This window comes from Leucoraja erinacea, chromosome 22, assembly GCF_028641065.1.
Source record: "Leucoraja erinacea ecotype New England chromosome 22, Leri_hhj_1, whole genome shotgun sequence".
In the NCBI taxonomy this organism is placed as follows: Eukaryota; Metazoa; Chordata; class Chondrichthyes; order Rajiformes; family Rajidae; genus Leucoraja; species Leucoraja erinaceus.
The window spans coordinates 32,677,979-32,705,460 of record NC_073398.1 but is presented as its reverse complement, the minus strand read 5'-3'; the positions used below and the strand labels follow the sequence as shown (position 1 = coordinate 32,705,460).

The 27,482-nt window shown below is 48.2% G+C and overlaps 1 protein-coding gene across 5 annotated transcripts in view; it reads left to right on the top strand.

Moving 5' to 3' along the window:
- Window positions 1-27,482, top strand: part of celf2 (cugbp, Elav-like family member 2) — a 559,937-nt gene that overhangs the window by 368,894 nt on the left and 163,561 nt on the right. For all 5 annotated transcript variants that reach the window (XM_055653430.1, XM_055653427.1, XM_055653429.1 and 2 more), the window contains one exon: window positions 17,818-18,014. In XM_055653430.1, the coding sequence (XP_055509405.1) occupies window positions 17,837-18,014 (178 nt within the window). In that variant the 5' untranslated portion in view covers window positions 17,818-17,836. The remainder of the gene's footprint in view (window positions 1-17,817; window positions 18,015-27,482) is intronic.

Sequence of the window (27,482 nt, the reverse complement as noted above, 5' to 3'; positions counted from 1 at the left end):
CCACAGAAGGTAGTTGAGGCCACAGTTCATTGGCTATATTTAAGTGGTAGTTAGATGTAGCCCTTGTGGCTAAAGGGATCAGGGGGTATGGTGAGAAGGCAGGGATGGGATACTGAGTTGAATGATCAGCCATGATCATATTGAATGGCGGTGCAGGCTCGAAGGGCCGAATGGCCTACTCCTGCAACTATTTTCTATGTTTGGAGGGATATGGGCCAAACGCGGGCAGATGGGACTATTGTAGATGGGGCATCTTAGTCGGTATGGGCAAGTTGGGCCGAAGGGCCTGTTTCCAAACTGTATGACTGTTTGACTCTTAAGTGGTGAAATCAGGGGGAGTTGTCAGGAATATGGGGAGAGTCTAACAGAAAAAGATTTAATGTAAGTAGGTGTTTGATGGTTGTGCCAGGTCTGCAAACGAGATGGCCCGTGTGATGTTACAGTGCGAATCTACGCCTGTGACTCCAGCCACATGTTTTCCTCTCTTCTCCTTGCATCTCTTGCCTGGAATATTAATTCTGTCCCCCCCTAGTCTGGGAACCATCTGCTAATGGGAGCTTCTTCTCCCCGCCAGCTCCATCTAGGCCCATCATGATTTTGTGACGGCAATCTCCATCAAATCCCCGCTCGCTCCCCGACGGGGCGGAAAGAAAAATATCCTTCTGCCGCCAGATTGTAACGTCAACGACCGACAGCGATGGGTAACTCTGACCTCAGTCAGATGTGTTGAGGAGTTGTCCCCATGACAAGCCTGGAAGTAGCCCTTGGTGACCCGCCAAAAACAATTACTTCAGAACTGAAATCGGGAACCTTCCAGTTTGCAAGTCATTCAGCTTCGAGACTCAATGAACCACGGATGCTGGGATCTTGATCGAATCGTAAGAGTTAATGGGGAGAAGGCAGGAAAATGGGATCAGAAGGCAGGCACGGAAATCGCTATCAAAACATGGTGGGGGCACAATATCTTGGCAGCCGCATGCGCGCGCGCGCACACGCACGCACACACGCACGCACGCACACACACACACACACACACACATACACGCACACACACACACACACATACACACACACACACGCACACACACACACACACGCACACACACATACACACACACACATACACACACACACACACACACACACATACACACGCCCACACACACACAAACGCACACACACACATACACGCACGCACACACGCACACACACACACACACACACACACACACACACACACCCCGGGCCACGTGAGGCTTCGGCCGTGGGCCCTGTGGACACACACACACACACACACGCCCTCCCCCGGTGACACACACACACACACACACACACACGAACACACCAGCAACAGCAGCTTCGTCTGCTGTGAATCGTGGGGCTTGAATCGGCCCGTTCACGGGGTCTTTCATCGGCTGGCGGGGGCTTCAACATCGGGAGCCTCGTTCACCTCGATCGTCTCGATGCAGCGGTTTAATTTTAAGCCGCGCCGGGCGATGAAAGGCCCCGCAAACGGGCCGATTCAGCCCTTAGAAAGCGTCTGATAAGGTCCGGATCCTCCCTAAAACATGGGGAGGATTGTACCCCACCTCTCAAAGCATTGGCGGGGGTGGCGTGCCTCCTGCCCCCCCCCCCGCGGATTTCCGCCCATGTCAGGAGGCAGAGATCAGCCCTGATTGAAATGCAGCCTCAATGGGCCGGATGGCCTGATTCTACACCTTTAACTTTTGAAAACACAAAGTTCTGGAGGAACCCAGGGCTGGTCAGGCAGGATCTGTGGCGGGATTCAGGCAAGCAACGTTTTGGGTCAGGACCCTTCTTCGACTTGCAGAAATAAGGAACTGCAGATGTTGGTTAATACACAAAAGGTCACACACAGTGCTGGAGTAGGTCAGCGGGTCAGGCAGCCTCTCTGGAGAACAAGGACAGGTGATGTTTCGAATCGGGCCCATTCCTCACCCGTCACCTCTGCATGTTCTCCAGAGATGCTGCCTGACCCGCTGAGGTACTCCAGCACGCTGTATCCATTCTTCAACCTATTCTTCCATTGGTTTATAGTCATCTCATTAAATGTAGCGATTTATCATCACTATACAATTATGTTTGTCCTGATGTGCAGTTAATCTCCCTAATTTTTCAAAGCGAATGTACATTAAAGTGAATGCCTGGATGGAGTGGATGTGGAGAGGATTATTCCACTAGTGGGAGAGCCTCAGCCTCAGAACTAAAGGACGTACCTTTAGAAAGGAAATGAGGAGGAATTTATTTAGTCAGAGGGTGGTGAATCTGCGGAATTCATTGCCACAGATGGCTGTGGAGGCCAAGTCAGTGGATATTTTTAAGGCGGAGATTGACAGATTCTTGATTAGTACGGGTGTCAGGCATTATGGGGAGAAGGCAGGAGAATGGTGTTGAGAGGGAGAGATAGATCAGCCACGATTGAATGGCGGAGTAGACTTGATGGGCCGAATGGCCTAATTCTGTTGCAATGACCTACAGACATGAACTTCTCCCGGCAAACAATTTTATTAACGACCTCATCGGGGATGTGATTTGGTTCTTTGGCATTTAAATGCCATTAATCCCAGCCTCCTCCCATCTATTTTAAATTGCAACTGCTGTTTAAGTCTTGACCGGGCCTCGTGCTTGTTAGCGGATTGACGCCTTGTGCGGAGGTAAAAATTGCGCCTGAAAGTCTTGCTAAAATGTTAGGCTGGTGACAAATTGGCTGTGCTGACAAACTGACGTTGAGGATCAGCGCAGACTTTTAACATGGCCGGAATTAATGTAATGTAATGAGTTTGTCCCCGCCGTGTGTGTGTGTGTGTGTGTGTGTGGCGGACAAAGCTTTCATTTGGCACGAGTGATATATGGAACAGCTCAGGCTTGGAAAGATGCTGTCAAGGCAGCCAGCCAGCCTTGAATAGTTGAGCATTGAAACACATTGTTTTTCTTGAATTGGCCTGATGTGGGGAGTGGTTGACGAGACAAGCAGAAATGTGGCAGCACGTCTCCCTGGGGGACTGGGTATTAGCGAGGACGTTTTTTCGCGCGCCGGATTGTATGTGGGGCGAAGACAGGCACAAAAAGCTGGAGTCACTCTGCGGGACGGGCAGCATCTCTGGAGAGAAGTGACGGGTGAGGTTTCGGGTCGAGCCCGTGCTTCAGCAGGGCGGTTACTGGCCGAATGGTCTCGGTTTTAGACGGCGGCACGGTGGGGCAGCGGTAGAGTTGCCACCTCACAGCACCAGACACTCGGGTTCGATCCCAACTATGGGTGCTATCTGTATGGAGTATGCACGTTCTCCCCGTGACCTGCGTGGGTTTTCTCCGAGATGTTCGCTTTCCTCCCACACTCAAAAGATCTACAGGTTTGTAGGTTAATTAGCTTGGCATAGTTGTAAATTGTCCCTAGTGTGTGTAGAATAGTGTTAGTGGCTGGTCAGTGCAATAGACAATAGACAATAGGTGCAGGAGTAGGGCATTCGGTCCTTCGAGCCAGCACCGCCATGCAATGTGATCATGGCTGATCATCCCCAATCAGTACCCCGTTCCTGCCTTCTCCCCATATCCTCTGACTCCACTATCTTTAAGAGCCCTATCCAGCTCTCTCTTGAAAAGTGCAGACTCGGTGGGCTGAAGTTTTCCACACTGTATCTCTAAACTAAACTAAACTAAAGGTGCGCCAATGCCGAAGGATAAAGCCTCAGAATAAAAGGACATACATTTAGAAGGAAGATGAGGAGGGATTTCTTTAGTCAGTGGTGAATCTGTGGAATTCATTGCCACAGAAGACTGTGGAGGCCAAGTTAATGGATATTTTTAAGGTGGAGATTGATAGGTTCTTGATTAGTACGGGTGTCAAAGGTTATGGGGAGAAGGGAGGAGAATGGAGTAGAGAGGAAAAGATAGATCAGGCATGATTGAATGGTGGAGTAGATGGGCTGAATGGGCTAATTCTGCTCCTTGAACTTATGACGCAGTCCCTTTGGCCCATCGAGTCCATGCTGACCATCGATCACCCCGTACACTAACATTATCCTACGCACTAGGGACAATTGACAAATGACTATGGGAGCTTGTCTGTATGGAGTTTCCCCATGACCGCGTGGGTTTTCTCCGGGCACTCCGGTTTCCCCCCACACTCCAAAGACGTGCATGTTTGTAGTTAAATTGGCTTCGGTGAAATTGTAAATTGCCCCTAGAGTGTGTGTAGGACAATGCTAGTGTGCGCGGTGATCGCTGGTCGGCGCGGACCCGGCTGGCCGAAGGGGCTGTTTCCGCGCTGTATCCTCTAAAGTCTAAAGTTACGTCATTCGAATGCTGGCCGTCTGTGTTACAAAATAGTAAAACTGCAATTGGAATTCAGAGCCAACCTGAGAAGTCTTGTTGACACCTTACTCTAGTGAGAGATCAACCAATTGACAAAGAAGGGTCCCGACCCAACACGTCACCCCTCCATGTTCTCCAGAGAGGCTGCCTGACCCACAGAGTTACTCCAGCACTCTGCGTCTTGTTTTCTAAACCGGCAGCTGCAGTTCCTTGTGTCCAAACCCTGTTGATGTTAAGGATTACTGCATCTTTATTTTGGGGAGATTTTTTTTTTAACTGCAGTGCATGGTGTGAAAGATTGATAGTCTGCATTGGCTCTCAAAACTACTTTCCACCATTTAAGACCCATTTTCACCTCATTTTGGCTGCTATTTCCAACAGCTGGATGCAACATCACGCCCATCGTTCTTACTCCGCTTTCTCCCCGTATCTCTCTGTAACCCTATTTAGTTTAGTTAAATGTCACGTGTACTGAGGTTCAAAGCTGAGTTCTGCTGGCTCGAAAGGCCAAATGGCCTACTCCTGCACCTTTTGTCTATTGTCTATAATCAGCTGATCTCTAATGAGGTAGATAGTAGTTCAGGACTGCACTCTGGTTGTGGTAGGATGGTTCAGTTGCCTGATAACAGCTGGGAAGAAACTGTTCCTGAATCTGGAGGTGTGCGTTTTCACACTTATGTACCTTATGCCCGATGGGCGAGGGGAGAAGAGGGAGTGACCGGGGGTGAGACTGGTGCTGAGGAGTAAGGAGGAACTGGAACTAGTTATGGATGTGGTATATACATTGTTTGGCCAATGCAATTGTTCCCATTCGAAGGGGAGAAAGAGAAGTATTTGGAAAGCAATTGTCAATGAGGCAACTCTTCATATCTCTCCACCATGCACACAAGCAGGGAGTTGACTATTGTGTGTGTTTCGTGAAGAGCATGGAAACAGGCCCTTCGGCCCAACTTGCCCTTCCCGACCGAGACGTCCCAGCTACTCTAGTTCCACCTGCCCAGAAACAGGGAGAGAGCAAAGAGATGGAGAGAGAGAGTCAGTGAGAGAGATAGTGAGAGACAGAAAGAGAGAGACAGAGACAGAATGGAACCAGGCCCTTCGGCCCAACTTGCCCATGCTGAACGAGATGCCCCAGCTACTGTAGTTCCACCTGCTCAGAGACAGGTAGAGACAGGAAGAGAACAAAGAGATAGATAGAGAGAGAGAAAGAGATAATGAGAGACAGAGGCAGAGACAGAATGGAAACAGGCCCTTCAGCCCAACTTGCCCATGCCGACCAAGATGCCCCATCCATGCTAGTCCCACCTGCCCGCATTTGGCCCATATCCTTCTAACCTTTCCTATCCATGTACCTGTCTAAATGTCTTTTAAACGTTGCTATGGTACCTGCCTCCAGCGCCTGCCCTGACAGCTCGTCCAACACGCCCACTGCCCTCCGTGTGAAAAAGAGCACCGTTTGATGGAACAGGGAGATCGGCGGCAAGTAGGATTTAATGTAACTAGTCGTGAGCTAATGTGGATTGAACGAGAAAATGAGGAATCCATTTTGTGAAGGGTGAATTATCGGAAAGGTGACATGGTTAAAGCTAATAGTGGACAGAAATCAATTTAGCTGTGCCTGCATTCCACCTTTGAATTACAGGGATTACATGGTATTTAGAGGCTTGGGCAATTGGGGCAGAGCCAAGCGTTTGAATCCCACAAGAGCAGCTGAGGAATTTAATTTGAGTTAATGAAATGCGTTTGGAAGTGAAGCTGGCATGAGTGATGGTGGCCATGGAGGTGTTGCATCATTAAAACATTAATCAGTTATGCTAATATCTTTTGGAGAGGGGCATTTGCCATCCTTGCCCAGTCTAGCCCAGAACAGCATGGAAACAGGCCCTTCTGCCCCAACTTGCCCACACCGCCCAACATGTCCCATCTCCACTAGTCCCACCTGCCTGCATTTGGCTCAAATCCCCCCAAACCTGTCCTATCCATGTACCTTTTTAACTGCTTCTTAAACGGTGTGATAGTCCCAGCCTCAACTTCCTCCTCTGGCAACTCGTTCCATACACCCACCATTCTTTGTGTGAACAAATTACCCCTCGGATTCCTATTAAATCATTTCCTCCTCACCTTAAACCTATGTCCTCTGGCCCTTGATTCCCCTACTCTGGGCAAGAGACTCTGTGCATCTACCCGATCTATTCCACTCATGATTTTGTACACCTCTATAAGATCGCCCCTCACCCTTCTGCGCTCCAAGGAATAGAGTCCCAGCCTGCTCAACCCCTCCCTATAGCTCAGGCCCGAGGATGTCCTGGCAACATCCTCGTAAAATTGTCACAGAATCATCCCAACCATCCAGCCTAGACACCACAAAGATAGACACAAAAAACTGGAGCAACTCAGCAGGTCAGGCAGCATCTCTGGAGACAAGGGGTAGGTGACGTTTCGGGTCGAGACCCTTCTTCAGACTGAGAGTCAGGGGAGAGAGAAATGAGAGATATGAAATGGAACATAGAACAAATGGATGAAAGGTAATCAAATCGAAACAAGCAACGATGATCAGGGGAAAGTGGAGCCCACAATAGTCCATTGTTGGCTGTGGAGAAGGTGATAGTGAGTGTCTCTCCGTCCCATTTGCCCATGTTTGGCCCATATCCCTCTGAACCTGTCCTATCCGCGTCCCTGTCCAAGTGACTTTCAACTGCTGTTATAGTTCCTGCCGCAACTACCTCCTCTGGCAGCTCGTTAAATATACCCACCACCACCTGAGTGGAAAATGTGTCCCTCAGGGTTCCTATTAAATCTTGCCCCTCTCACCTTAAACCCAAGGTAGACAAAAATGCTGGGGGAAACTCAGCGGGTGAGGCAGCATCTATGGAACGAAGGAACAGGTAAACAGTCTGAAGAAGGGTCTCGACCCGAAACGTCACCTATTCCTTCGCTCCATAGATGCTGCCTCACCCGCTGAGTTTCTCCAGTATTTTTGTCTATCTTCGATTTTCTGGCATCTGCAGTTCCTTCTTGACCGTTGGATGTTGTTGACGTTCCCTTGAGTGAAAGGATCCCACTCTGAGCAGCGATATTCAACATTTGGACATGCGAGGCTTTTATATGCTTGCATGTCAGGGGTTATGAGGTAGAAGGCAGGAGAATGGGGTTGAGAGGGAGAGATAGATCAGCCACGGTTGAATGGCGGAGTAGACTTGAAGGGCCGAATGGCCTAATTCTGCTCCTATCACTTATGACCTTATGAAGTGTTTTACAACCACTCAGATCTTACAAAACCATCCCCTCTTGTGATAATCCACAAGTTCCTTCATTTTCTTAATGGACTGATTTGAACTTGTGATGACTGGCCTGTTAGCTTGGCTGGTGCCCACTGTACAACAAGCCATTTGCGGATGGGTGATGAGTGTGTGTGTGTGAGTTGTGTGGTGGCACAGTATAATTTACTGCAGATGTTGTTTTCATTAGTTCACCACACTTGGCATCTTAGCAACACAATGGGGAGTGACAAGATATTAAGATGAACGTCAAATAAAGTCGTGTGACAAAAAGAAATAGGGTGCAAAAATAAAATATTGCTAATCACTCCTTTAGTTTAGAGCAGTCTATTGTCACAGTTTATTAAGAATAAGGAGTAAGCCATTTAGAACGGAGACGAGGAAGCACTTTTTCTCACAGAGAGTGGTGAGTCTGTGGAATTCTCTGCCTCAGAGGGCGGTGGAGGCCTGTTCCCTGGATGCTTTCAAGAGCGAACTAGATAGGGCTCTTAAAAATAGCGGAGTCAGGGGATATGGGGAGAAGGCAAGAACGGGGTACAGATTGTGGATGATCAGCCATGATCACATTGAATGGCGGTGCTGGCTCGAAGGGCCGATTGGCCTACTCCTGCACCTATTGTCTGTTGTCTATTCTGGTGTGCTAACCAAGTTAACGGAAAGACAATACGTATTTACAATCAAGCCATACACAGTGTTTAGATCCATGATAAGGGAATAACATTTAGTGCAAGGTAAAGCCAGCAAAGATAGCCCGATAGTAGTTCAGGACTGCTCTCTGGTTGTGGTAGGATGGTTCAGTTGCCTGATAACAGTTGGGACGAAACTGTCCCTGAATCTGGAGGTGTGCCTTTTCACACTTCTATGCCTTTTGCCCGATGGAAGAAGGGAGAAGAGGTGGTGGCCGGGCTGCGACTAGTCCTTGATTTTCTGGCCTTGCCGAGGCAGCGTGAGGTATAAATGGTGTCAGTGGAACGGAGGTTGGTTGGTGTGATGGTCTGAGCTGCGTCCACAATTCCCTGCAATTTGGGCACCATATCTGAGGAAGGATATGCTGGCTCTGGAGAGGGTCCACAGGAGGTTTACAAGAATGATCCCAGGAATGAGTAGCGTTTGGCAGCACAGGGCCTGTACTTGCTGGAGTTTAGAAGAATGAGGGGGGATCTCATTGAAACAACCAGAATAGTGAAAGGCTTGGATAGAGTAGATGTGGAGAGGATGTTTCCATTGGTGGGAAAGTTTAGGACTAGAGGTCACAGCCTCAGAATTAAAGAACGTTCTTTTAGGAAGGAGATGAGGAGAAATTTTGCTAGTCAGAGGGTGGTGAATATGTGGAATTCTTTGCCACAGAAGGCCGTGGAGGCCAAGTCAGTGGATATTTTTAAGGCAGAGATAGATAGATTCTTGATTAGTATGGATGTCAGGGGTTTCTTGATTAGTATGGATATGAATTATTTTTGAAGTAAAAAGGTCTCATTTTTACCGGGAATGCTTCTTTGCTCCCCTCAAGCTAGACGTACAGGTTTATAGGTTAATTGGCTTCGATAAAGAAAACGAGTTGTACGAGGGGCGGGGGGGGGGGAGTTTCTGGTTGGCACGGACTCGATGGGCCGAAGGGCCTGTTTCCACGCTGTATTTCGGAAGGCAATTCGGACTGTAAACGCCTATCTCACCAGGGACTAACTCTACAGAACGTTTTTCCTTCCATTATTTATTATGTAAAAGAATATGTGTGTTATGATTGTGTTTATAATTTGTTTGGTTGTTTTGTTGTTTGTCTTTTGCACAAAAGTGCACGAGCATTGCCACTTTCATCTCACTGCACATCTCGTATGTGTATGTGACAAATAAACTTGACTTGACTTGTTATTGGGCCTGTTCCATTCACACGACTTTATCACCATAGGTCATTACAGGTCACCAAATATTTTCAACATGTTGAAAATCCAACAGGGTGCGACTCTTTGGGCGACTACTCGTGATCATACAGACTTCATCCCGCGACATGTCGCCAGGGTGTCGCCTGTACGGTCGTGAGTCGTCTCCTCAGTCGCCCAAAGAGTCGTAGAGTCTTTCTGGTCTCCGCTGAATTTTAAACATGTTTGAACATATTCGCCGACCTGTGACAGATGCCGGAAGTCGGCGACAGGCCCATTACTCCACCTTCCTAATATTGAAGATGGACACAAACTGCTGGAGTAACTCAGCGGGACATGCAGCGTCTCTGGAGAGAAAGGAATGGGTGACATTTCGGGTTGGGACCCTTCTTTGCTTTGGAGGAACAGCGCGGAAGACACATATCTTCTACGATGCTCTCCACACTGCTTCTAACATTGATCTCATGCTTGTTATCATGCTTAATATCCACACCATTTAAGCTGCCTGGTTCATTCGTTCTGGAATTCCTTTACTAAATCCCTCAGGCTTTCTTCCCTCCTTTGAAGAAATAATATTTTAAATCTACCTATTTAATTACCCCATCTGCTATCTCATCATGTCCTCTGGCGTCAAGTTCTTTAACATTTGATACGTGCCTGTGAAGCAGCTTTGGACTTTAATGCTGCCGAAGCTGCCAAATAAATGTTGCTCTGGATTGTGATCAAACGTCTCACCCCCCGTCCATGCTCATTGACCTTCCCAGCTCTATAGACAATGGACAATACGTGCAGGAGTTGGCCATTCGGCCCTTCGATCCCTTTGAGCCAGCACCACCGTTTCAATGTGATCATGGCTGATCATCCCCAATCAGTACCCCGTTCCTGCCTTCCCCCCCATATCCCCTGACTCCGCTATCTTTAAGAGCCCTATCTAGCTCTCTCTTGAAAGCATCTAGAGAACCTGCCTCCACCGCCCTCTGAGGCAGAGAATTCCACAGACTCACCACTCTCTGTGAGACTTGATAGACTTTGTCTCTGGAACTGTTGCAGTACAATGCTGAGAACTACATTCTGTTCCATATGATTATAATATAATATAACTATATTTTTGTACTTAAGTTTCACTAGAATATATTTACGTATTGTATTATCTGATTGGTGAAGGAAGGAACTGCAGATGCTGGTTTCGTTTCAGATGTTTCGGGGCTTCAGACATTTCGGGTCGAGACCTTTTTTCAGACGTTTCGGGTCGAGACCCTTCTTGACCTGAAACGTCACCCATTCCTTCACTCCAGAGATGCTGCCTGACCTGCTGAGTTACTCAAGCACTTTGTGTCGATCTTCGATGTTGTCTGTAGGAAAGAACTGCAGATGCTGGTTTACACCGAAGATAGGCACAAAATGCTGGAGCTACCCAGCGGGACAGGCAGCATCTCTGGGGAGAGAAGGAATGGGTGATGTTTCGGGTCGAGACCCTTCTTCAGACTGGCTCGCTATTATCTGATCTATTTGGATAGCATGCATAACAAAGCTTTTCACTGTACCTCGGTACACGTGTCAGTAATGCCCCTGTCCCACTTAGGAAACCTGAACGGAAACCTCTGGAGACTTTGCGCCCCACCCAAGGTTTCCGTGCGGTTCCCGGAGTTTGCAGGTGGTTGCCGGAGGTTGCAGGTAGTGGAAGCAGGTTGAGAGACTGACAAAAACCTCCGGGGACCGCACGGAAACCTTGGGTGGGGTCGCAAAGTCTCCAGAGGTTTCCGTTCAGGTTTCCTAAGTGGGACAGGGCCATAATAACGGGCTGGGAGGTGCTGGCTGTCAGGAGTGCGTGGAATTGTGGCATTTTCACACAGCTGTCAGCTCGGCACAAAGCAAGACGATGTTGGGTGTACTCAAATTAATAACTATGCAATTAAACCCAAATGAATATCCGCTGAAGGCTTTTACGAAGAGTGCTTTATTGAAGAGAAAGGTGATTAAATGTATAAATGCACAATAGTTCTGCAGCAATTGGAAACGGGATAAATGGGAAGAAGAGTGTGCCGGTGGCTGAGCTGATGTGACCTCACGTACTGCAATAACCGAGGATGAGGTCAGGGAAGAGTGGGACTGGGCAGGAGTCAAGAATGTGCCAACAACAGGGGAAAAATGAAATCTGTACTTGGGGCAGCATCAGAGCACACATGTTGACAATATGTAATAACCAAAAATGGAATAAATTAATAGCACCAATGCTTGTGGAGGGAAAATAAAGCACCAAGTTATAGCTGAGGTTAGTGTTGTTAAATGAATACTGACTAAAATGGTGCCAGCTGAATTATTCTTGACACTCAGCATCGCCCCAGATTTTATCTCACTTTCCAGAATGCTGCCATACTTGTTCAGTCATGCAGCGTGGAAACGGGCCTTTCAGCCCAACTTGCCCACACCGTCCAACATGCCCCATCTACACTAGTCCCACGTGCCTGCGTTTGGCCCATATCCCTCCAAACCCGTCCTATCCACGTACCTGCCGAAACGTTTCTTAAACGTTGCGATAGACCCTGCCTTAACTACCTCCTCAGGCAGCTCGTTCCATACACCCTTTGTGTGGAAACGATACCACTCAGATTCCTATTAAATCTTTCCCCCTTCACCTTAAACCTATGTCCTCAATTGTCCTTCTCTGGGCAAGAGACTCTGTGCGTCTACCCGATATTCCTCTCATGATTTTAAACATTTTATAATCACCTCTCATCCTCTTGCTCTCCAAGGAATAGAGTCCCAGCCTGCACAACCTCTCCCTGTAGCTCAGACCCTTGAGTCCTGGCAACATCCTCGTAAACCGTCCCTGTGCCCTTTCCAGCTTGTCAACATCTTTCCTATAACACGGTGCCCAGAATGAAACACAATACTCTAAATGCGGACTCACCAATGTCTTATTATAGACATATATATTTGTATCTTATTCAGTCATTTGTTGTCTTTTATTATGCTAATTGAACATATAATATAAGTGTATTATATGTTCATACCCATACACTGAACATACCCATAGAAGTGTAGGATGGAACTGCGGATGCTGGTTTACATTGAAGATAGACACAAAGTGCTGGAGTGAACCATACGAGTTATGCACAAGTGCAAAATAGTCCTGTGGTTTCTAGTTTAGTGTAGTTTAGAGATACAGCGTGGAGTCAGGCCCTTTGGCCCAACGAGTCCTCACCGATCAGCGATCCCCGCACACTTACACTATCCTACTCACACTAGGGACAATTTACATGTATTACAAGCCAATTAGCCTACAGACCTGCGTGTCTTCCTCTGCGTGAGAGGAAACTGAAGATCTCGGAGAAACCCCACGTAGGTCACGGGGAGAACGTGCAAACTCCGTACAGACAGCATCAGTGGTCGGGATTGAACCCGGGTCTCTGCCGCTCCAACAACTAGTGATCGAGTCAGATCTTGATTGATTGAAAGTCACAGCCTGGAAACAGGGCCTTCGGCCCACCGAGTCTGCGGCAACCATCGATCGCCCATGCACACTGGTTCTATGTGATCCCACACTCCCATTCACTCCTTAAGGGCCTGTCCCACCAGCATGCGATAGCATGCGTTTAGCGCGACCAAACGTGATCGCTTGGGGCATACGGCCTCGCGGGGCCGGTCCCACTTCGATCGGCGGAGGCGTATGGAATTGTGCGGGGCTGGTCCCGACATCGCGCGGGGCTCCGAAACTCTTGCACTGTCCGAAAAGTCCGCACGCCAACGATCTGTCAACCTGCAGGCGCATTGAGGCCGTACGCAGCGTCTTGACAGCGTACGCTTAGAGCGTGGCGTTGCGTGATGACGTCATCGCCCAGAGTGCCGTTATGCGATGACGTCGTGCGACGTCCAAATTCAGTTGGCCTGCCTCCTGCCCAGCTGATTGGTGAGTTTGATGCAAATTACATCACGCGCAAACTCTGCGCGTACTTAGCGCGAACTCCACTTCCGTTTGGTCGCGCTAGACGCATGCAATCGCATGCTGGTGGGACAGGCCCTTTACACTCTGGAGGCAATTTAGAGGCCAATGTACCTGCAAACCTGCACATCTACAGCATGTCGGAGGAAACTGGAGCACCCGGGGGAAACCCATGCGGTCACAAGGAGAAAATGCAAACTCCAGACAGACAGCAGCCGGGGTCAGGATCGAACCTGGATCGCTGGCACTGTGCGGCAGCAACTACACCAACTGCATCACTGAGCTGCGGGGCAAATGCGGGCAATTCTACACAACCCTCCCATGGTCACAGTTCACTCAAGCAGTCTTCCTCTTTCTACATCTAAATCAGGCAGCAACACCCGCCCATCCTTTCTCACTTCTCTGCCGGCCCAGCCTCCTCTTAAAGGAACCTACACTGTTCTAGTCCTTGGCCACTTAGTGAGTTCTTCCCCTTCCACTTCCAAAGAATTCTCCACTGCATTCCCCGTTGGACTTGTTCATGAGTGATGGGAGCAGCATTAGGCCATTCAGCCTATCAGGTCTACTCTGCCATTCGATCATGGCTTGATCTATCTCCCCCCTCTCACCCCCATTCTCCTGCCTTCTAACCCCTGACACCCGTACCTATCAAGAACCTATCTATCCCTGCCGTTAAAGACATCCATTGGCTTGGCCTCCACAGCCGTCTGTGGCATTGTGTGTTGACAAGAACCATATGTGGTCTAACCATGGATTAATGTGGGTTTGTGATCACCAGACCATTCTACATTTCTATCCCACTATCAATCCTAATCCCACTGCTGGATTTGCTGATATTTTTTTCATGACTTTGCTCAACTATCAATGGCGCCACCTCCATTTGTAACATTCCTTTATATCATGGGTGAAGTTTAGTTTAGTTTAGAGATACAGCGCTGGTTGCATCTGTTGGAGGTCTACCAGAAGCGCTGCATCGGCAGAGCCATCTCCGTCATTAAGGACCCCTACCACCCATCCCACCACATCTTCTCCATTCTGCCATCTGGGAAGAGGTGCAGGAGTATCAGCTGCAGAACCAGCAGGATGCTACACAGCTTCTTCCCACAGGCAATAAAAGTGGTTAACGGACTGTGTCCCCTCCCCATACATCATACACCCCCACATCTAACCTCGCCCAAACCTTGACAGCTACACACCTGTCAAGGTAAAGTCACTGTTCGGTTTGAATGTCTGTTTTTAGTTCAATTTTAGGTCTATTTTAGATATGATAATCTTAAAGTTGTATGTATGTATTTCTGTTTTTATTCATTGCACTGACAGAAACATTTTTTGGTTTCTTCTGTGTGTGCAAGTACTCGGTGAAATGACAATGAAGTAAATACTGAATACTGGTGCAGATACACTGGCCGGCCCACCGAGTCTGCGCTGACCAGTGATCCCACACACTAACACTGTCCTACACACACTAGTCAAGTCAAGTCAATTTTATTTCTATAGCACATTTAAAAACAACCTTCGTTGACCAAAGTGCTTTACATCAGTGAGGTATTAACGTTCTACAAACAGCGGTAGATAGATCTAACAATGCACACATAAACACATACATACAGCACTAGGCACACTAGGGACAGTTTGCAATTTCACAGATGCCGCTTGATCCGCTGAATTCCTCCAGCACTTTGTGTCTTCCTGAAAACTGCACCTGCAGTTTCGTGTCCCACCAGTTGCCTTCCTTGGCAAAATCCCAGCTTCCAAACTGGGCCAGTCTGGACCCAGTGTGTGAGTCTGAAGGCCGTCTGAAGAAGGTGTCCCGACTCGAAACATCTCCCATCCATGTTCTTCAGAGATGCTGCCTGACCCGCGGAGTTGGCCTTCCCACAAAAGGACACAAAGTGCTGGAGTAACTCAGCAGGTCAGGCAGCATCTCTGGAGAACATGGTGGAATAGGTGGCATTTTGAGCCAGGGCCCTAATTTAGGCGAAATCTCCGGAGAACGTGGACAGGTGGCATCTCGGGTCAGGATATGTGCAAGGAGGAACTGCAGATGCTGGTTTAAACCGAAGATAGACACAAAAAGCTGGGGTAACTCTGCGGGGCAGGCAGCATCTCTGGAGAGAAGGAATGGGCGACTTTTCAGGTCAAGACAGAATCTGTGGAGAGCGTGGATAGGTGACGTTTAGGGACGAGGCCCTTCTTCAGCCTCTGATTCTGGTACCATTCACCTACACTTGGTTAGAAGCCAAGCTAAGGTGGAGTGAGATTTCATTTGGCTACCCCCCCCTTGGTATGTCTTCATGTCTGCTTATTAGTTCAGTGTTCTTGTGGAAAGGAGAGAAGTGGTTTAACCACCAGGGCCTGCGGTAGAGCAGTGCGCACATCGCAGGAAGTCCCAGCTGTACGGCAGCAGAACATAACTCACAGAGAGAGGACAAAACGAGCTGAGCTCTCTTTAAAAATAAGGAGGAGAAAATATCTGGATAATCCTCAAAGAGCGATCAAGAATTGGGATTTTCTAAATGTAGGGGCACTCTGCAGGCCGGCTTGAACAGATTATACCGACTCCGTGTATAACTGGAGAGATTTGCATATTCATCTAGATTGAGTCATTTGATACGGGTTCTCGACACTTCCTGTCGTGCGAGCCTGCCTTCCTTGACATTAATCGAGCTTCGCCTTGTCTTTGAGTCGGGCAGCACCCCCTCGTCCTCCGTACAGATTCACCGGGCCGGTCCCGATCTTCCAGCCGCCCAACACGAGGTAACACCGTGGGGTGGGTTTCATCGCCTGCGGTCACCGCCCCCTTGTGCCTCGTGGTGAACGGTTTCTGGGCCTCAGTGGTGGTGAGCGTTAACGGGGTCACTACCGCCTGTGTTCCCCTCTCGGGCAGCTGGTTCCACCGCACGTCCTCAGCCTAGGCCTCTCCCAGGTGGGCTCGCACAAACGGTGGCCCTTTCCCCAGACCAGGCGCTGAGCGTCTGCAAGGTGTTCGCTCCGTTCTTCCAGTAGAGTCGCTGGGTCTATTTAAGCAATGGTGTAGAGTTAAGGGCCTGTCCCACTTGCATGCGTTTGGCACGACCAAACGGAAGCGTAATTCACGCGAAGTTCGCGCTAAGTACGCGCGTGATGTCATTTGCGTCATACTTACCAATCTGCTGGGCAGGAGGCGGCCCACTGAATTTTGGCGTCGCACGGCGTTGGGCGGTGACGTCATCACGGAATGCCACGCCGGGCGGTGACGTCATTTAGGAGGGCCATTTAGGAGCACCACGTACCTTGTGCTGAGATGGTACCTGGTCAGGGAGTCAATACGTTTAGACACTAGGAACTCTAGAGGCTGGAAACTTAGGTGGTCACGGTGGCGCAGCGGTAGAGTTGCTGCCTTACAGCGAATGCAGGGACGGAGACCCGTGTTCCATCCCGACTACGGGTGCTGTCTGTACGGGGTTTGTACGTTGAACTGCGTGGGTTTTCTCCGAGATCTTCATTTTCCTCCCACACTCCTAAGACATACACTGCTCCCCCTCTGTGATTCTCCCTTCCCCCCAACTCTACGGGGTCTGAAGAAGGGTTTTGGCCCGAAACGTTGCCCATTTCCTTCGCCCCATAGATGCTGCTGCACCCGCTGAGTTTCTCCAGCACTTTTGTCTACCTCAGGTTTGTAGGTTAATTGGCTTGGTAAATGTAAAAATTGTCCCGAGAGGGTGTAGGATAGCGTTAATGCGTGGGATCGCAGGTCGGCGCGGACCCAGTGAGTCAAAGGGCCTGTTTCCACGCTGTATCTCTAAACTAAAACACAAAGTGCTGGAGTAACTCAGCGAGTCAGGCAACATCCCTGGAGAAAATGTGTTGGAAGGAACTGCAGATGCTGGTTGATACTTAAGATAGACACAAAATGCTGGAGTAACTCAGCGGGTGATAGGAATAGATGATGTCGACTGGAAGATTGGGGTCTTCAGACCTTCCTCTGTCTGAAGAAGGGTCTCGAGTCGAAACTTCACCTATTCCTTTCCTCCAGAGATGCTGCCTGACCCGCTGAGTTGCTTCAGCGACATATTCTGGATTAAGTCTAAAGTGTCCCATCCCGAGACGTTATCTCTCCGTGTCCTACAGAGATACCACCCTGATCTAACGTGATAAAAAATGAACCATCGATGCTGGTTTATACCAAAGATAGACGCAAAATGCTGGAGTAACTCAGCGGGTCACGGCAGCATCTCTGGAGAGATTGAATAGGTGGCGTTTCGGGTCGGGACCCTTGTTTAGACTGCTGAGTTCCTCCAGCAATTTGTGCCCTGCATTTGTGTCGATGCTTTAAGTTTGTCTTGATAGAGTGGGCTGCCCGTTCTCACAGTGTGTCTGACCTGGTACTTCTGTCTCTTGCCTTCCACAGTAACGGCACAAATAACAAGATGAATGGTGCAATAGATCACTCGGACCAGCCTGACCCAGACGCCATTAAGATGTTCGTCGGCCAGATCCCACGATCTTGGTCAGAAAAAGAGCTAAAGGAACTGTTTGAGCCGTACGGTACAGTCTACCAGATCAACGTGCTACGAGATCGCAGCCAAAACCCTCCACAGAGCAAAGGTACGGACTTTAACACTGCCTGTTACTTGTAGAACTGTTGACCACTGAGAACATGCTTCCTCCTTAACCTTGGATAGATCTGTCTGTCCGTGACCTTGTATGGCATGGAATGGTTTAAATCATGAAGATAAAGTCATAATATTTACAACTTTGGTAGCAAAAACAGGAAGGCAGATTATTATCTAAATGGTGTCAAGTTAGGAAAAGGGGAAGTACAATGGGATCTGGGGGGCCTTGTTCATCAGTCAATTAAAGTAAGCATGCAGGTACAGCAGGCAGTGAAGAAAGTGAATGGCATGTTAGCCTTCATAACAAGAGTAGTTGAGTATAGGAGAAAAGAGGTCCTTCTGCAGTTGTACAGGGCGGGTAGTTTTGAAATTTTTCACTGAGAAAATCCTTGCCACGGAGATCAGACTAGGTACAAAGAACATCGCAAATGGCTCCCAAAGAGGACTGGGCCCTCAGGGGCACTTGGCACACGACTGTCGTACTGCTAGACGATTTTTGCGCGACTGTCACGTGTCAGTCACTGCCGGCCTGTCGTGTAAATGACGCACAAATGGCGCCCAACTGGGATAGGCCCTTTCGACACAAAAGGCTGGAGTAACACAGCAGGTCGAGCAGCATCTGTGGAGAGAAGGGATAGGTGACATTTCGGGTCTGAGAGGCAGGGGAAAGGGGAACAAGAGATTCAGACGGTGATAGAAGAGAGATATAGAATAAATGAATGAAAGATATGCAAAAAGTCACGATGATCAAGGAAATGTGGAGCCCACAATGCTCCATTGTTTGCTGTGGGCTGGGTGATAATTGCAATCAATAAATATTCATTGTCTGCATGTGGGATTGGTAGAACATTTAGATTTTCCTCTCTCTGGAAAATGTAAAACTGTATTAGGTTAAGTTAAACAACTGGTTTTGCAGTCAGGGACTTGTGCCAATATTTCCGTACCTTTATGCAAAAGAGGTTTTAACACGTACTCCAACTGGAGTGTGAGATCACAGCTGTGCTGCTGCATGGATAACTACACTGCTTCCAAAGCAGCGACAGAACAGGTCCACGTGATTGATGCCTGAAATGGTGAGGTGAGTGTAGAGCTGCTGCCTTTACAGCGCCAGAGACCCCGGTTCGATCCTGACTACGGGTGCTGTCTGTATGGAGTTTGCACGTTCCCTCCCACATGAAGGGAATTGATATAGCAAATGCACAGTCTTTTACCCAGAGTTGGGGAGTCAGGAACCAGAGGACATAGGTGAGAGGGGTGAGATTTAATAGACAACTGAGGGGCAGCTTTTCACTCAGAAGGTGGTGGGTGTATGGAATTAGCTGCCAGAGGAGGTGGTTGTGGCAGGCAGTATAACAGCATTTAACAGCCTGGTACATGGATAGAAAAGGTTTAGAGGGAGATGGGCACAATGTGGGCAGCTTGAACCTAAATTACTCCAGCATTTTGTGTCTATCTTTGGAATTAGAATAGACAGGGCATCTTGGTCAGCATGGGCAAATTGGGCTGAAGGGCCAGTTTTCATTCTCTCTGTCCCTCTGTTTCTGTCTCTCTTTCTCTCTGTCTCTGTTCCTCTCTCTCCATCTCTCTCTCTCTCTCCAGCTCTATTTCTCTGCCTGTCTCTCTCTATCTTTATATGTGTCTCTGTCTCTTTGTCTCTGTCTCTTTCTCTCTGTCTCTCTCTCTCTGTCTCTCTCTCTCTCCCTCTTGCCCTCTCTCTCTCTCTCTGTCTCTCTCTTTCTGTCTCTCTGTCTCTGTCTCTATCTTTCTGTCTCTCTCTCTCTGTCTCTCTCTCTCTTTCTCTATAAGAGGACTAAATATTGGACAAATTGGACAAGGATAACATAGAAACTCCGTACAGACAGCACCCGGAGTCAGGATCGAACCCGGGTCTCTGGCGCTGCAAGCACTGTAAGGCAACCCTGAGCCACCGTGGCCAATCTGCCTCTTCATAAAATTCATAAGACATGATCTCCCCAGTAAAGATCCACACTGACTATCCCCAATCAATCTTTATCTATCTGTACATCATGTTGTTACTTGTGAGAAAATTCCTTGCATGTATACTTACTTGACTAATTTTTTAAAAAATCGTTTATTCATTCATATCATCTCTCTAAGAGTCCCTCAGAATCCTCTCCAGTAGCCTTCCTACCCCAGATGTTAGGCTTACTGGTATTGTGTGCAGTTTTGGTCCCCTCATTTGAGGAAGGACATTCTTGCTATTGAGGGAGCGCAGCGTAGGTTCACCAGGTTAATTCCCGGGATGGCGGGACGAACATATTATGAAAGAATGGGTCGACTGGGCTTATATTCCCTGGAATGCCGAAGGATGAGACAGGATCTTATAGAAACATGTAAATTTCTTAAGGAATTGGGCAGGCTGGATGCAGGAAAAAATGTTCCCGATGTTGGGGGAGTGCAGAAACAGGGGTTACAGTTTGGGAATAAGGGGTAGGTTATTTAGGTCTGAGATGAGGAAAGACATTTTCACCCAGAGAGTTGTGAGTCTGTTGAATTCTCTGCCACCAAAGGCAGTGGAGGCCAATTCACTGGATGTTTATAAGAGAGTTAGATTTAGCTCTTAGAGCTAACAGAATCAAGGGATATGGAGAGAAGGCAGGAACGGGGAACTGATTTTGGATGATCGGCCATGATCATATTGTATGGCTGTGCTGGCTCGAAGGGCCGAATGGCCTGCTCCTGCACCTATTTTCTATGTTTCTCTGCTATATCTTTCAATCGATCAATTCAATCAATCAACACCACAGCATTGCCAGAATGCTTCAATAAAGATTCTTTTTCCGAGCAAGTGTATGGTTAGAATGTCAGACCCAAAATGCTGGAGTAACTCAGCGGGTCAGGCAACATCTTCTGGAGAGGAGGAATGGGTGACATTTCCGGTCGAGACCCTTCCTCAGACTGATGTCACGTGGAGTTGGAAGTAGATAGATCAGGAAGTGTGTAGATAAGTAAGTGTGAGGTGTGAAAACAAGGCAAGGGGGATAGCGATCAAGGAAAATGGAGGATGAGGAGTGTGGTATGAAACTGTAGCATGACACGATTAGAATGTCAAGCTCGTGTCCTGTTACGAACGCTGCGCAGAGCCCAAAATAAAAAATGGGATTCTTGGCTTTCCTTCCAAGAGCCTGATTTCCAGCGACTTGGTGTGGGAGCAGCTGATTAGGGTCCAGTTACACTGGGTCGTGACCTCAACGTGCGACTCGAAAGGCTGGCCCATTGACAGGGTCGGCGAGCCTTGCCCTCAGCTCAGTCACGGCTCTCAGCAAGAACCCAGCCAGCTTCCACCGCCAGCCATCAAGCTTCTGACACTGCCCTGGCTGGTATTGCGCCCACTCTTGGAGGCAGGCCTGGGTCAGAGCTACAGACTTGCCCACAAGATGTCCAAACCCAACCCAGTCCCAAGTACTTATCACGTGTAGGAAAGAATTGCAGGTGCTGGTTTAAATCGAAGATAGACACCTTCTTCAGTCTCGACCCGAAACGTCTCAGGAGATGCTGCCTGTCCCGCTGAGTTACCCCAGCATTTTGTTCCTATCTCCCAAGTACATATAACTTGTTCCAAGACCTCCCTTCCATTGACCATCACAAGGCCAGCAACATAATCAACGGCCAGTCTCACCCCCGTCACTCCCTCTTCTCCCATCAGGCAAGAGGTACAGAAGTGTGAAAACGCACACCTGCAGATTCAGGGACAGTTTCTTCCCAGCTGTTATCAGGCAACTGAACCATCCTATCACAACCAGAGAGCAGTCCTGAGCTAATATCTACCTCATTGGAGGCCCTCGGACTATCTTTAATCAGACTTTACTGGATTTTATCTTGCGTTTAATGTTATTCAGTTATTCCCTTATCTTGTATCTGTACACTGTGGACGGCTCGATTGTAATCACGCATAGTCTTTCCACTGACGGGTTAGCACGCAACAAAAGCTTTTCACTGTACCTCGGTACACGTGACAATGAACTAAACTGAACCAACCTAACGACGGCTATACATAAGATAGATACAAAACGCTGGAGTAGCTCAGCGGGTCAGGCAGAATCTCTGGAGAAATTAATAGGTGACATCTTGTAATCGGGGCTCTTCTTCAAAGTTTTCTTTGGACTTAGTATAGTGTAGAGACACAACGTGGAAACAGGCCCTTCGGCCCACCGAGCCTGCGCTGACCAGCGATCGCCCCGTACACTAGTTCTATCTTACACACTAGGGGCAATCCACAGGAGGCAATTAGTAATAAAAACCCTGCACGATGTGGGAGGAAACTGGAGCACCCGGAGGAAACCCACGCAGGTTACGGAGGGGAGAAACGTACAAACTCCACACAGACAGCAACGGCATTCAGGATGGAACCCAGGTCTCTGGCGCTGTGAGGCAGTAACTCTACCGCTGCGCCACCGTGCCGAGCTTGGTGAACTTACGTCGCTGCTTATGAGGATGCTTTATGAGGATGTTGCCAGGACTAGAGGGTGTGAGCTATAGGGAGAGGTTAAGTTGGCTGGGTCTTTATTCCTTGGAGCGTAGGAGGATGAAGGGTGAACTTATAGAGGTGTACAAAATCATAAAAGGAATAGATCGGGTGGATGCACAGAGTCTTTTACCCAGAGTAGGGGAATAAAGGACCAGAGATTCAAGGTGAAGGGGAAAAAATTTAATAGGAATACGAGGGGGAACTTTTCACACACAGGATAGTAGGTGTATGGAACAAGCTGTCAGAGGAGGTAGTTGAGGCTGGGACTATCCCATTATTGAACAGTTGGACAGGTACATGGATAGGGCAGGTTTGGAGGGTTATAGACCAAGCGCAGGCAAGTGGGACTAGGGTAGCTGGGACATTGTTGGCCGGTGTGGGTGGCTTGGGCCGAAGGGCCTGTTTCCACACTGTATCACTCTATGTATGATAAAGGGGAGGTAATTTAGAGGTGATAAAGGGGAGGTCTTAGAATAAAGGGGAGGTCGTTTAAGACTGAGGTGAGAAAAAACATTTTTCACCCAGAGAGTTGTGAATTTGTGGAATTCCCTGCCTCAGAGGGCAGTGGAGGCCAAGTCACTGGATGGATTTAAGAGAGAGTTAGATAGAGCTCTAGGGGCTAGTGGAGTCAAGGGATATGGATAGGGGACGATCAGCCATGATCACAATGAATGGCGGTGTTGGCTCGAAGGGCCGAATGGCCTCGTCCTGCACCTATTTTCTATGTTTCTATGAATCTCTGCTTCTTTTCTTCACTAACGGCGTATTCACAAAGCATCTTTCAAATGTGCGCTGTAACTTTCCTTAAATGAATGGCTGTGATTCATGCGACAGAAACTGAGACGAGAAAGCTGCAGGGACAAAGGGGATGACTGATAGGGTCATCGCTGGGTCATGGCTAAGGGTGGCCAATTTTCCAGGCTGCTTCCCCTTCCATTGTAAGTGGCCCGCGATCACTTCTACATCCACCCAAGGCCTTTGCTTAGCCTCACACTAGAAAGCATGCTCATCCGTAATTGGCCATACTAAAAGCGCCCGACAGTGGCATCAGCAACTTGCACTCATCCTTCAAGGTTGAATCTATTGTCCATTATGGATTGAGTTTTGTATGTAAAAGTGTTGAATACTGTAGATGGTTTGCGAAGGCATGTGTTATCTGAACCAGGGATGAATCATTGGGCAGTCATCTCTGATAATGTGGTGCCCTCGATAGTAGTTAGTTTACTTTAGTTTAGTTTATAGTCATAGAGCCTTACAGCGTGGAAACAGGCCCTTCGGCCTAACTTGCCCACACCGGCCAACATGCCCCATCGACACTAGTCCCACCTGCCCGCATTTGGCCCACATCTCTCTACACCTGTCCAATCCACGTACCTGTCACTGTTTCTTAAAAGTTGCGATAGCATCAGCATTTAGTTTTGTTTAAGAAGGAACTGCAGATGCTGGAAAATCGAAGGTAGACAAAAATGCTGGAGAAACTCAGCGGGTGAGGCAGCATCTGTGGAGCGAAGGAAATAGGCAACGTTTCGGGTTGAAACCCTTCTTCAGACTGCTTAGTTTTTTTTAGTTTCGTTTTTTATTTCGTTTAGTTATTATTGTCTCGTGTAACGAGGTACAGTGAAAAGCTTTTTTGTTGCGTACTATCAGTGGAAAGGATGTACACGATTGTAATCGCGGCGTCCACAGTGCACAGATAAGTTCATGTTATCAGAGTGTGGAGTTTGCATGTTCTCCCTGTTATTGCGTGGGATTTCTTTGGGTGGATCGACTAGACTTTTATCCACTGGAATTTAGAAGGATCAGAGGGCATCTTATCGAAACATACAAAATTCTTAAGGGATTGGACAGACTATGTGCAGGAAGAATGTTCCCGATGTTGGGGGAGTCCAGAACCAGGGGTCACAGTTTAAGAATAAGGGGTAGGTCAATTAGGACTGAGATGTGGAAATACTTTTTCACCCAGAGGGTAGTGAATCTGTGGAATTCTCTGCCACAGAAGGTAGTGGAGGCCGATTCACTGGATGTATTCAGGAGAGAGTTAGGTTGCGCTCTTAGGGCTAAAGAAATCAAGGGATATGGGGAGAAGGCTACTGATTTTGGTTGATCAGCCATGATCATATTGAATGGCGGTGCTGGCTCGAAGGGCCAAATGGCCTACTCCTGCACCTATTTTCTATGTTTCTATTGCCGCCCACATTCCAAAGACATGCGGGTTTGTAGGTTAAATGGCTTCTGTGAATTGTTCCTAGTGTGCAGGGTGGGGAAAGTGGGATAACGTTGAACCAGTGTGAAGGGGTGATCGCTGGTCGGTGCGGACTCGGTGGGCCGAGGGGCCTGTTTCCACGCTGTATCTCTAAACTAAAGCAACAGTACATGGAGCAGGTGACGGCGTGACCCTTCGAACTAGTGCACTAAGCACTTCGAGAACGTCTTATCAAAGCGGAATCTGACACCAAGCCACATTTGGAAATGCTAAAGAAGACACAAAGTGCTGGAGTAACTCAACGGGTCTGGCAGCATCCTTGGCGAACATGCAGAGGTGACGTTTTGGGTCGGGACCCTTATTCAGACTAATTGTGGAGTGTGTGTGTGTGTGTGGGGGGGGGGGGGGGGGGGGGGGGGGGGGGGTAGAGAGCTGGAAGAGAGATAATTTGATTAATCTAGAGTGGCACGGTGGCGCAGCAGTAGAGTTACTGCCTTACAGCGCCAGAGACCCGGGTTCGATCCTGACTGCGGGTGCTGTCTGAACGGAATTTGTACGTCCTGCGTGGGTTTTTCTCCAGGTGCACCGGTTTCCTCCCACACTCCAAAGACGTTCAGGTTTGTGGGTTAATTGGCTTCGGTAAATTGTCCCTCACGTGAAGGATAGACCCCAGTGTAGGGGAATCACTGGTCAGCACATACACACTGGATGTCTAAACTAAAGTTGATGGTAGATTGTGCCGTTAGAAGATTGTCACCAGGTAAAGTGCACACTGTTGAAGTGCTGAATATAGCATTAAATGAGGCATCGTGCTGCCTTTTAACGTAGCAGGATCCATCTGAGAGAGATGGGTCGGCCTTGTGACATTTGGAGCTCGCTGTTTCCATGGTAACGGGCGGCCATCTTCGCAGAGGCTGTAAATTAAGCTTTCTCCCTTGTTAGCCTGACTGCACCGACTCAAACATGTGGAACTTGCAAACAGCAAGTCGAGAGGTTCAGTAGCAGTGCGGATAAGTTACTGGATTACCACAGAGTCAGACAATGTGGAAATAGGCCTTTCGGCCCATCTTGCCCACACCGGCCAACATGTCCCACCAACCTGCGTTTGGCCCATATCCCTATAAAGCTATCCACGTAGCTGTCTAAATATTTCTTAAACGTTGCGATAGCACCTTCCTCAACCACCTCCTCCAGCAGCTCTTTCCATACACCCACCATCATTGGTGTGAAAAAAGTTACACCTCAGTTCCCTGTTAAATCTTTCCTCCCCTCACCTTAAACTTATGCCCTCTGGTCCTCGATTCCCCTACTCTGGACAAGAGACTCTGTGTGTCTACCTGGGTCTCGACCTGAAATGTCACCTATTCCTTTGCTCCATAGATGCTGCCTCACTCGCTGAGTTTCTACAGCATTTTTGTCTCCCTTCGATTTTTCCAGCATCTGCAGTTCCTTCTTAAATGAATTGTGTGTCTACCTGATCTTTTTAGTTTAGTTTAGTTTAGAGATAGAGAGGAAACAGGCCCTTTGGCCCACCGAGTCCGCACTGACCAGCCATCCCCACTCATTAACAATATCCTAAACACTCTAGGGACAATTTTATATTCATACCAAAGGCAATGAACCTACACACGTACGTTTTTGGAGTGTGGGAGGAAACCTAAGATCCTGGAGCAAACCCACGCAGGTCATGTACAGACAGCACCCGTAGTCAGGATCGAACCTGGGTTTCTTGACGCTGTGAGGCAGCAACTCTACCTCTGCGCCACCGTGCCACCGTGACCTATCCCTCTCATGATAGGACATCCTTGTGATTGAAGCAGTGCAGCGTAGATTCACGAGATTGACCCCTGGGATGGCGGGACTGTCATATGAGGAAAAATTGAAAAGACTAGGCTTGTATTCACTGGAGTTTAGAAGGATGAGGGGGGATCTTATAGAAACATATAAAATTAGGACTGGACAAGCTAGATGCATGAAAAATGTTCCCAATGTTGGGTGAGTCCAGAACCAGGGGGCCACAGTCTTAGAATAAAGGGGAGGTCATTTAAGAATGAGGTGAGAAAAAACTTTTTCACCCAGAGAGTTGTGAATTTGTGGAATTCCCTGCCACAGAGGGCAGTGGAGGCCAAGCCACTGGATGGATTTAAGAGAGAGTTAGATAGAGCTCTAGGGGCTAGTGGAGTCAAGGGATATGGGGAGAAGGCAGGCATGGGTTATTGATAGGGGATGATCAGCCATGATCACAGTGAATGGTGGTGCTGGCTCGAAGGGCCGAAGGGCCTCGTCCTGCACCTATTTTCTATGTTTCTATGATTTTATACACCTCTATAAGATCGCCCCTCAACCTCCTCTTTCTCTACTATACATTGTTGGAGAGGCTGTGTGTGTGATGATGAGAACCATTCACCTTAAACCAATGACCTCTGGTTCTCGAGTTCTGGAACATCGATCCAGAAACGTGAGTTCAAATCCCACCATGGCAGTTGGGGAATTTAAATTTAAGTCATTAAATAAATCTGAAATTTAAATTAAAAGCTAGTCTGACTGACAGCAGGCACTGCAGTTACTGGATTGTGGTAACTTGCTCAGTTCCCTTTCAGCCATTCAGGCAGAAATTATCAAATTAACGCACCCAGTCTCAGAATACTAATTCACCTAATAAATAAAGTTGAATTTTTTTTCTTCAGGTTATTATCCTTATTAATAATCACAAAGGCAGATTGTTGCTGAAAACGCACCTGATGCGTTAATGTCCTTCAGGATTTAAA